The sequence below is a fragment of the Myotis nattereri genome, assembly GCF_964212035.1.
Source record: "Myotis nattereri genome assembly, chromosome: 2".
NCBI lineage: Eukaryota > Metazoa > Chordata > Mammalia > Chiroptera > Vespertilionidae > Myotis > Myotis nattereri.
In genome coordinates this window covers 9,196,599-9,208,559 of record NC_138076.1, presented here as the reverse complement: position 1 = coordinate 9,208,559, position 11,961 = coordinate 9,196,599, and the positions used below count along the sequence as shown (strand labels likewise).

The following is an 11,961-nucleotide window of genomic DNA, read 5'->3' as shown; positions in this document are numbered from 1 at the left end:
GGGCAGGGCGGTCCCTGCACGTGAAGTCCCGCTTCTGGGGGCCTGGGCTGTTGCCTACGGGTTGCGGGAGGAGGGAGAGGCGATTGGGCTGGGCGCCACCTCTTCCCCTGCCCGCCTGGCCCGCTGCGCCCGCCCCCGGGAATGTCGGGACTCCTCCCAGGGCCCGCACTTGAAAGGCAGGGGCTGGACCCCGCCCTGGCCCCAAGCACCGGGCCCCAAGCACCGGGCACCAAGGTTCAGGTCTCAGTCCCCGCAGAGCCGACCGCTGGCGCGATGGAGGCCCTGTGGCTGGTGCACGTCGGGCAGAAGCTGCTGCTCTGGGGAGCGCTCAGCGCAGTCTCCCTGGTGGGCGCCACCCTCATCCTGAGCTTCCTGCAGATGATGGCGAGCTATGCGCATAACTGGCTGCAAATGAGGCCCATCCCCACTATTCCGGGCGCTTACCCCTTCGTGGGACACGTGCTGATCCAGGAACGAGGAGGGAAAGGTAAGGGACTGTGCGCCTGGCCACATCCCGCCACGGGCTGTTAGGCCCCTTGCAGGGAACCGCCCGCTTACCCACCTAGAGCAGCAGGACTGGAGCTGCAGGCTGCTGGGTGAGGGGCGACTCTATCACCCCCTGGATATTGGATTCCCAGTTCTCTCCAGTTTTCATTACACATAAGAGCAGTGTTTCTAAACTCCCGTCCTTCTGCCTTTTCTCTTCTCATTTTCCCAACTCCTGCCTGCTGCTATCTTAAAACACTGCCCGTAGCCCTAGACGGCTTGGCTCAGTGGACAGAGCTATGGCCTGCAGACTGAAGGGTCAATGGGTTTAATTCCTGTCAAGGGCACATGCCTAAGTTGGGGGCTCATCCCCAGTGGGGGGCGTACAGAAGGCAGCTGATCAATGATTCTCTCTCATCATTGATGTTTCTATCTCTCTCCCTTCCTCTCTGAAATCAATAAAAATATATTTAATAAGAAAAACAGCAACAAAAACACTGCCTGGTTTTTCTTCTGTCTTTCCTGTTAAAGTCCTAAAGGCAGACACAACTTACAACTCTCTCTCTCTCTCTCTCTCTCTCTCTCTTTCCCTCTCTCTCTCTCTCTCTCTCTCCAAAATTAGAGACGAGAAATGCACTTGATACCAGAGCCTCTCCCTCCAGAAATCACAACACTTCACCACAACTTTCATTCCTCCTTGGCCCTTTTAGGAGGTTGCATAACAACATGAATTATGATGTTATTCACCAAGGCCTGCCCCATAAGTCATACAGCAAGTTTCAGAAATCTTATTTGTTAAGGAGTGAATTGGTTTTTTATTGAAATCATCTTTTGAAGCTGATAGCCTTTATGTTATGGTATGATAGGGGTAGAGGGGTCACTTTAAGTTAGAAAGCTCCTAAAAGTCCCTAGTGTTTGGATGCCCCATGAGGGAGGGTGAGTTAGATCTTAGCACTTGATCTTCGTGGCTGGATAAGTTGAGATGCCCAGAACTGAAAAGATTTGCCCCAAATGACATATTTTAAAATGAGCCCAGAACTAGAATCCAATCAGCCCTCCTTTTAACTGAAGACGTTTTATAGACGGATCATCAATTACAAAGCTTAAGGGATTCTTTCTTTCTTTTTTTTTTAATTAAATCTTTATTGTTCAGATTATTACATTTGTTCCTCTTCCCCCGCCCCCATAACTCCCCTCCTCCCAGTTCCCGCCCCACGCTTCCCCCTCACTCCCCACCCACTGTCCTCATCCATAGGTGCACGATTTTTGTCCAGTCTCTTCCCGCAACTCCCACACCCCTTCCCCCCCCAAGAATAGTCAGTCCATTCCCTTTCTATGTCCCTGATTCTATTATAATCAACAGTTCATTCTGTTCATCAGATTATTTATTCACTTGATTCTTAGATTCACTTGTTGATAGATGCATATTTGTTGTTCATAATTTGTATCTTTACCTTTTTCTTCCTATTCCTCTTCTTAAAGGATACCTTTCAGCATTTCATATAATACTGGTTTGGTGGTGATGAACTCCTTTAGCTTTTCCTTATCTGTGAAGCTCTTTATCTGACCTTCAATTCTGAATGATAGCTTAGCTGGATAAAGTAGTCTTGGTTGTAGGTTCTTGGTATTCATCACTTTGAATATTTCTTGCCACTCCCTTCTGGCCTGCAAAGTTTCTGTTGAGAAATCAGCTGACAGTCGTATGGGTATTCCCTTGTAGGTAACTGAGTTTCATTCTCTTGCTGTCTTTAGATTCTCTCTTTATCTTTTGCTCTTGGCATTTTAATTATGATGTGTCTTGGTGTGGTCCTCTTTGGATTCCTTTTGTTTGGGGTTCTCCTTGCTTCTTGGACCTGTAAGTCCATTTCTTTCACCAGGTGGGGGAAGTTTTCTGTCATTATTTCTTCAAATAGGTTTTCAATATCTTGCTCTCTCTCATCTTCTGGCACCCCTATAATTCTGATGTTGGTACACTTGAAGCTGTCCCAGAGGCTCCTTACACTGTCCTTGCATTTTTGGATTCTTTTTTCATTTTGCTTTTCCGGTTGGGTGTTTTTTGCTTCCTCGCATTTCAAATCATTGACTTGATTCTTGCGCTCCTCTGGTCTGCTGTCGGGAGTCTGTATAATATTCGTTATTTCAGTCCGTGTATGCTTAATTTCTAGTTGGTTCCCCAATATAACATCGAGGGTCTCATTAGTTTTCTTGTAGATCTCATTAAGTTTATCGGCGGCTTCTAAACAGTTCTTGAGAGACCTTAAAAGTGTGGTTCTGAACTCTATATCTTCCATTGACAATTTTGTCCTGTTTCTTTGTCTCCGCATTTTGTTATGCTTCCTTGGTGCACCCCCTAGTGGTCTTTGTGAGCAGTCTTATAGTTAAACCTTGATTGTTGTAGCTAATGCCAGGGAGGGTTTGACCTCCAGGCCAAGTGGCTATGAGAATCAGCTGTGTCTGGAGTGAGAGAATTTCTGTCCTCTAGGGAGGTGCTAATCTAGCCTTTGCCTGAGGCTATCCGGCAAATGCCTCTGTGCAGGGCTTGGGCGGGGCAGGTCGCACAGGATCAACAGGGTGGGCCAGAGAGAGCAGTTATGGCGGCTCTCAGTCCTGTCCCAGGGGCTCTGCCTCTCTGAGTCCCATCCCCCACCCAGCTGCAAACCTCGGAGAGAAAGCTGCACTCTCTCTGAGGGAAGCCAGACAGTCGCACTTCTCCCGTTTGAGTCTAGGTCCCTAAAGACTCGCCTGTATCTGGAGCTCAGAGTCTGCGACTCCCTCCCGATTGAAAACGCCAACCACGTCCCAGCCTGCTCTGCGCACTCCGCACCTCAGAATTTGACTTCAGCACTGCGCCTCCTCTGAGTGTCCATATGGGTTTCTCTTTCCTCCTAGTTGTAGGACTTCCACTCAGCCAGCGTTCCTGTGGTTCTGGGTGATGTCCCTTCCGTTTTCTGGTTTCACCTTTGAAGTAGTTGTTCAAAGCAGCAAACTCCTGCGTTAACCTATGCCGCCATCTTGGTTCTCCTCCGGGATTATTTCTTTTCCACTTTCCTTTCTCCAAATAAAAATAATGCTGTCATTTCAACTTCACAGGAGCACATGAGGCCTCATGGGAGAGTGTTACCAAAATACAGAAAATGTTTCTGGCAGAAGAAATCCCAGTAAACTTTTAACCAACCAAACATCATTGTGACTAATGTTGCAAGTGATGCAGCAAATTTTGATATATGAAAATTACATTTGTAAACATCATCATGGCGAACACTAAAGGCAGAGCTAATCTTCCCTTCTACCCAAAGGATTTATAATATTAAAAAATAATGGTGTAGAAATATAGACCCCTCCTCCTCAACAGGAAACCATATACTTAAGAAATCTCATCATAGTCTTTTGGGGGAATTTTCCTAAGAATTGAAATCTCTAGTGAATAAGATCCATTTCAAAACAAACTGAGTTACTGGATTCTTTAAAGTAATCCTCCTTATAGTTACTTCCAGAGAGAAGAGAATGATAACACATTATCTTTCTCAAGGGGACTTCTTTATGCATCAACAACTACTGGATCTGGGCATGAGACCAACCTTTGCTCCCTTTCTGCTTGTAACAAAATTGTTTGATGCTGCAACCTTTGTGGAGAGGTTTGGGATCTGAAGGAGGGGCCAATGCACAAATGAAAATACTATATAAGAAATATGAATTTAGAAGGCATGGGGGCCAGATGGAGACCTCTCTCTTGGAGAGGCACAGGGACTTCTGGGTTAAATTTGCTTTTTATTCACTTGAATACACATTTTCCCTTTAGAAATGCATACAGGCAGGACAAAGGTAAAGGTTGGTAAATAGTATAAGGATTATCAGGTTAGATAATTGCCTTGAGCCATTGAGCAAAGAGCAGGGCAATATCATGCTGATTTTCAGCCCTGTTGAATACCAAAGTCTATTGGCCTTCCAAGGTATCTTTTTGCATTAATACGCTAACTACTGTTGGTATTAGCATCTGGCAGTTTGAATTTGACAAATTATTTAAAACTCTTTAAGTTAGAGTGTGTTACCCTTTACTTGTAAAAGTCACTATATTACAGTTACTTTGAGGATTACATTTAATGTGTGCATTTTCTAGACCATTGTCCAGAACTTGGTTTGAGTCCATTTTTTTCATTGTCAATCATTCACTTATTTGAGGCCCTCCTTTGTGCCCAGCATTGAGCTCAGCAAAATTGGGCATAGCACATTTAAAGGTATATTCCCCACCCTCAACACCCTTGTGTCTTATACAAGAGGCTGTGCCTTTCATTGTGTGGCCACCATCCACATTCTGGCCTCAGAAGTCTCACCTGGAGAATTGCAATGGACTTCCAACTAGGCTGTTGAACTCTATCTTTTGCTTTTTCAGTCCTTTTTGTCGACACCTGTCTTCCCCAGCTGCTCCCTGCCATGGGCCCACCTGAGGCCTTCAAGCCACGGATTTTGTTTCCCTGTCTCCTCTGTCAGACCAGACCAAGGCAGTGATTATGGCCATGCTACATATATTTGACACGGTTGATCTGACCTAGTTATTTTCACAATTATTTAGGGAATGGTTTAACTGGAAGGCAATTTGAATTGGTGTGATGTAATGGGGAAGATGGCACATTGTGTGCCTGGGTGCCTCGGGTACAAAGCCAGGCCTATATTTACCAGCGCTGTGATATTGTGCAACTACTTAGCTGTGCACAACTTCCTCAGTTGTTCACTAACTTCTGTAATAGTGTTTCTTATCTGACTGTGGTGAGGCATAAAAGACATAAGACATGGAAAACCCTTAGCACTGGTCTGATGTTTAATTACCTTCCACAGCAAATAATTATGACATAATAAATGTTAAGCTATTTTAGAAGATTCATTATTAGGTTTTGAGGTGCCCAAATGTGCAAACACTATAAATAATTATTACTGTTTTTTCAGTATCACGTACAATGGACATCCCTGTGCTTTAGTGTCTCTCCCGCTGCACTTAGAGCAGCTTTCCCAGAAGCCCAGAGTTGAGAGAAGCTGAAGGATGGGAGAAGGAGTAGTTGAGCATGTGAACATTTATTGGCATGAGAAAGAGCTGGAAAGTTTAATAGTTGTTTTTTGTTTTGTTTTGTTTTTAATTCTATGTCGATCTGTCCTTGGGGTCCACATTCCCATATGAAAAAACCCCATCAAAATCTCAGGTGTGGAGAACCAAGGTGGCGGCATAAGGTATACACCTGTACATGCTGCCCCCCACAACCACATTAGAACTACAACTAAAAGACAAAAGAACTATCATCCAGAACAATGGGAAAGATGTCTGAGTGGAAGTTCTAAACTAGAAGGAAACAAAAAAGCGCATTGAGGCTGGATAGGATGTGCGGAGGCACCAAGAGCAGAGTCTAACCCAGGGGTGGGCAAACTTTTTGACTCGAGGGCCACAATGGGCCGGAACAAAAGCATGGATGGAGTGTTTGTATGAACTAATATAAATTCAAAGTAAACATCATTACATAAAAGGGTATGGTCTTTTTTTTTTTTTTTAGTTTTATTCATTTCAAACAGGCCGAATCTGGCCTACGGGCCGTAGTTTGCCCACGGCTGGTCTAACCTAACAAACTAAAGCTGGGTCAGAGAGCTCCAAAATTCCAAACCCCAAACAAAGAGGAGAAATCTGCAGATCTTGCAGTAGCTCCTGCTGGGTGAACTCACACAGTGGTTAAATTTGCACCTCCTTGGAGATTCAGGAGCCAGTGTACGCAGTGGTCACATACCAGATTTCAACTCCTCACATCCAATGTGACACACTCAAGAGGCAGACTCAGTGAGCTCCAAAGCCCCACTGAAGCAAGTCCTGCCCCATAAGGGTGTCTCCAGTGCAGCAGTCCTTCCACTATAGACACAGTGGGTCTTGCAGTTAATTGGCCTGGAGGTCATTTCCTCCCAGAGATACCCACAGCAATCAAGGCTTAACTACAACAAGACTGTGCACCCAGCCTGCAAAGGGGTGCACCAAGAGTGTCCACCTCAGGTGATTGGGGAGGCTGAGCCACTGGGCTCAATAGGACACCTACCACACAAAGCCACTCTATCAATTCAGGGAAGCAGCCAAAATGCAGAAACAAAGAAACATGTCACAAATGAAAGAAATGGAGGAAAACAAATTACTGGATTTAGAGTTCAAAACCACAGTTATAAGGTTACTGAAGAAACTTCTACAAACCTCCAAGGAACTTAATGAGACCTTCAAGGATCTTAATGAGAATATGAAAAAAATGGAAAAGGACCAGTCAGAAATTAAGCATACACTGACTGAAATAAAGAATAATATACAGAGATCCAACAGAAGACTAGAGGATCCCAAGAATCAAGTCAAAGATTTGAAATACAAGGAAGCAAAAAACACCCAACCAGAAAAGCAAAATGAAAAAAGAATCCAAAAACATGAAGATAGTGTAAGGAGCATCTGGGACAACTTCAAACGTACCAACATCCGAATTATGGGGGTGCCAGAAGAAGAGAGAGAGCAAGATATTGAAAGCCTATTAGAAGAAATAATGATAGAAAACTTCCCCTACCTGATGAAAGAAATAGTCTTACAAGTCCAGGAAGTGAAGAGAACCCCAAATAAGAGGAATCCAAAGAGGACTACACCAAGACACATTATAATTAAAATGCTAAGGGCAAAAGACAAAGAGTGAATCTTAAAAGCAGCAAGAGAAAAACAGTTACCTAGAAGGGAGTACCCATACGATTGTCAGCCAATTTCTCAACAGAAACTATGCAGCCCAGAAGGGAGTGGTAAGAAATATTCAAAGTGATGAATAGCAAGAACCTACAACCAAGATTACTCTACCCAGCAAAGCTATCATTCAGAATTGAAGGTCAGATAAAGAGCTTCACAGATAAGAAAAAGCTAAAGGAGTTCATCACCACCAAACCAGAATTATATGAAATGCTGAAGAGTATTCTTTAAGAAGAGAAAGAAGAAAAAGGTAAAGATAAAAATTATGAACAAGAAAGGGACAACAAATACATATCTATCAACAAGCAAAACTAAAAATTAAGTCAACAAAAAAATCTGATGAGCAGAATAAACTGGTGAATATAATAAAAGCAGAGGCATAGAAAGGAAGTGGACTGACAATTCTCAGTAGGAAGGGGGTGTGAAGGGTGCAGGAAGAGACTGAACAAAAATCTTCACACCTATGGATGAGGACAGTGGTGGGGGGTAAGGGCTTGGGGTGGGAACCAGGTGGAGGGGATCTCAGGGCGGGGTGGGGGGGGGGGGGAAGCGGATCACCTGTAATAATCTGAACAATAAAGATTTAGTAAAAAAAAAAAAGAAAAAAGAGAAAAAAAATCTCAGGTGTCATCTCTATTAGTAGCCTCACAGTGCTGTGGGCATTAGTCCTGCTGCTATCAAGGGGCATTCCCTTTGCCTAGAAGAAGCCTGGTACCACATGCCTCCCAGCTAGTCTGCTCTCCTTATCCCTCCTTCCCTGGATTTTGCCAGCAATCTCAGGAGAGTGCCTCATTTCCTAACCTAATTAGAAAACCAGTCCTCCTGTGACCTCATGTTGTTTGACTTGGTCTCTGTCTAACCATTGCCAGGTGTTTTCTCTGAGAGGTGGACCTAAAATCAATGACTTGTCCAAGGAGAATTGGTTTATTCCATTGTAGGACAGTCTTTAGAAATACTGAGATCTGGTGCCCGTACTAGAAATGGAAGCCAACCTGGGAAGTTATATTATCAGAAATCCCGTTAAGAATATCAGAGAAGACTTTGCAGCAAAATCACATTTAAGATGACACTTGAAGAATAACTAAGTCTTATTAGACAAAAAGCAGTAGGAATAAGAGTTTTCTACAAAGAGAAGAGGTTCTGTAGAGGCCCTGAGACATTTGAGAAGTTGAAAGATTAGTAAAAGAGAAGAGTTTTTGTAAAATTATTTTTTTTCTTGAGGTAACATTGGTTAATAACAGTATCTAAATTTCAGGTGTCCAATAGTATAATTTGATGTCTGTATATTCTTTTGGGTGCTCACAACCAAAAGTCAAGTTTCCATCTATTACCATTTATTTAACCCCATCTACCTACTTTGCCCTCTCTCCACTTTCCTTCTCCTCTGTAACCACTATTCTGTTCTCTGTATCCTTGAATTTGTTTTTATTTTGTTATATTTGTTCATTTGTTACTTTTTGTTTTATATTTTACATATGAGTTAAATCAGACTGTTTTTGTCCTTGTCTGTCTGACTTATTTCACTTAGCATAATACCCTTAAGATCCATTCATGTTATCACAAATGACTATATTTTATCTTTTAAAAATATATATATTCTTTGTTGATTTCAGAGTGGAAGAGAGGGGGAGAGAGAGAGAAACATCTGTGATGAGAGAGAATCATTGATTGGCTGCCTTCTGCATGCCCCACACTGGGGGTCAAGCCTACAACCCGGGCATATGGCCTGAACGGGTCAGTACTCAACCACAGAGCCATGCCAGCTCTGCTAATATTATCACATCTTCTTTATCCATTCATCCATTGATGGACACCTAAGGTTGCTTCCATATCCTCGCTATTGTAAGTTATGCTGCAGTTATCATTGGGGTGCATATATCTTTTTGAATTAGTGTTTTCATGTTCTTCAGATAAATACCCAGAAGTGGAATTGCTGGATCATATCTTAGCTCTAATCTCAATTTGCTGAGGCACTGCAATACTGTTTTAGAGAGGGTGAAAGGGAGCATCTATCTACCAGGGCTGTGGGGTTGGGACAGGCATCCCTTTCTACAGAAGAGTAGCCTGTGCAGGTCAGGAGAAACTGAACAACCTCGGTGTCCTTGGGGAAGGCATGTCATAAGGTCACCACAAACATCCACAGTGCTTGGCATTTCTCAGTTAACCAGGTTGTTGCATATATATCATTCATAATTAAATTAGCCTCATAATTCATTCATTAATAATTTAGTAAGGACAAATGTGTGGTTTAGCTTCAATATGTGAAAGATCTTGGAGGTATTGAGTGAGTTGCCCAAAGTAAAAAGAGTAAAAACCCAAAAATGACACAGTAAGTAACTTATTTAAAAATCAATATTTTCTCCTAGAGTTTTTCCAGCACCTGATTCATTTCACTGAAGAAAACAGACATGTGCCAATGCTAAAACTCTGGTGTGGCACAGTACCAGCAATAGCCATGTATAAAGCTGAAACTATAGAGGTGAGTCTATGGTGACTATGATCAATGTTCCACTGTATATATGATGATGTGAGAATCTCATCAGAATAAACAGCAAATATATGTCCTTATATTTAATTGAATTCAATACAATGAGGATTCCATTAAATATCTAAGGCTGTGAAGGTTCCATTTAGTGCTTTCCAAATATAGTCTGAGTTCTGGGAAGAGTAGCAGCTTCTACATGTCTATACACACTTGGTATCAAGTAATATATTTGTCCCCCTTTATTGGGAAATCTTCAGTTGAACAGAACCATAAATAAATTATTCTACAAGGTGAGCTCATATCATCTGCCAAGGCACTGTTTTAAGATTACACAAATATAAGACTAATCCTATCTAATAAAAGAGAAACATGGTAATTAGCATACGACCACTACCCTTCCCATTGGCTAATCAAGACAATATGCAAATTAACTGCCAGTCAAGATGGCGGCCGGCAGCCAGGCAGCTGGAAGCGAACATGAGGCTTGCTTGCTTCAGTGACGGAGGAAACCAACGTTCCCCACCTGCCTTGCCGACCTCTGAGCCTGCAGTTTGAAACATTGTAACAAATATTGAAGCTAAACAAAACCCCAGAAACCTGCTTTCAGCAAGCCAGGATCTCAGAGCTGGAGTTATACATTGTTTCAATTATACAACCGAAACAAACCAGATACCTGCTTTCAGCAGCAGAGGCCTAAGAGCTGGAGCCTCTGAGCTAAAGCTCTCAGCACCTCACCCAGACTTGACAGGCAACCCAGTGGGGACCCCCACCCTGAAGGATGTGTGACCCGCTGCAAACAGCCATCATCCCCTCACCCAGGCTGGCCAGGCACCCCAGTGGGGACCCCCACCCTTATCCAGGACACCCTTCAGGGCAAACCAGCCAGCCCCACCCATGCACCAGGCCTCTACGCTATATAGTAAAAGGGTAATATGCCTCCCAGCACCGGGATCAGTGGAGCTGCGAGGCCTCTCAGCACCAGGATCAGTGTGACAGGGGGCAGCGCCCAAACCCCCTGATTGCCCTGCGGCTCTGTGTGTGACAGGGGGCAGGGCCACAACCTCCCTATCCACCCTGATCTGTTCGTGACAGGGGAAGGCACCCCAACCCCCTGATCAGCCCTGCTCTGTGCCTGATAGGGGGGAGCTCCCCAACCCCCTGATTGCCCTGCGGCTCTGTTTGTGACAGGGTGTGGTGCCCCATCCCCCTGATTGGCCCTGCTCTGTGCGTGACAGGGGTGGTGCCCCAGCCCCCCAATTGGCCCTACCTTGAGCATGACTGTGGGTGGCATCGCAACCTCCGGATCCGCCCTGCTCTGTGCATGACAGGGGCGGCGCCCCAAATCCCCAATCGGCCCTGCTCTGGGGCTGCACCTAGGGATTGGGCCTGCCCTCTGCACCCAGGAGCAGGCCTAAGCCAGCAGGTCATTATCTCCCAAGGGGTCCCAGACTGCGAGAGGGCACAGGCCGGGCTGAGGGACCCCACCCTCCCCCAAGTGTACAAATCTTTGTGCACCGGGCCAATAGTAAAATATAAGTGTTTCCCTTAAGATGCTCACAATATCCATTCTACTTTTATTATTTCAACTTAATTTTTTAAAAGGGAACACTAATCTGATATTTATGGGGAAGATACTATTAATTCACTCTTTTGAAATTACTCCTAAAAATTGTTTACCTTTCTTTTACTTATTATCATGACATTGAGGGTATTATATTTTGGTTTGATGACAAAGGATTTGGGTCCGGAAGTAAAAATGGGAAAAACAGACTTTCTCTTCATGGAGAAAAATTAACAGCAGTATTTCCTAGGGTTGATGGGCTTGGATACATTTTTCTTACTCATTGTGGTAAAACTGTTGGAGTGTCTCTGGTACCACACTGCCCAATGTACTGGTCCAGAGGAGATAGCGAGAGGCCACATGTGGGATGTCAGCCAATCCTGGCCTAGTGTAAGTGGGCTTAGTACATGTGGATAGAGATCTGTCCAAAGTAGGGAACTGCAGCAAGATCCTGAGAGGCATTTTGTGCATATGCTCATCCCTTCTGCTTTACTTTGGGTCCAGGCAACCTAATTATACCCATGGTTCCCAATGCTACTTATATCCTGGAGACATTCAAATGTGTACCTAGTATAAGCCATAATCCTGAGCTTCATACCTGCTTTCAGACTATGCAACTTGAATGCCTCCAAATCAACTACCTGATCATGAACTTGTGATTTCCACCTCCCTAAATGTGGTCATACTTTGCTT

At 44.0% G+C, this 11,961-nt stretch overlaps 1 protein-coding gene across 1 annotated transcript in view; it reads left to right on the top strand.

The window, feature by feature from the left end:
• Positions 1-258: 258 nt before the first annotated feature.
• The window catches only part of LOC308514066 (cytochrome P450 4V2-like), a 36,568-nt gene continuing 24,865 nt past the window's right edge, over positions 259-11,961 (top strand). Inside the window, exons 1-2 of the mRNA XM_081084110.1 lie at positions 259-487; positions 9,589-9,701. Coding sequence (XP_080940236.1) covers positions 274-487; positions 9,589-9,701 — 327 coding nt within the window. The 5' untranslated portion in view covers positions 259-273. The remainder of the gene's footprint in view (positions 488-9,588; positions 9,702-11,961) is intronic.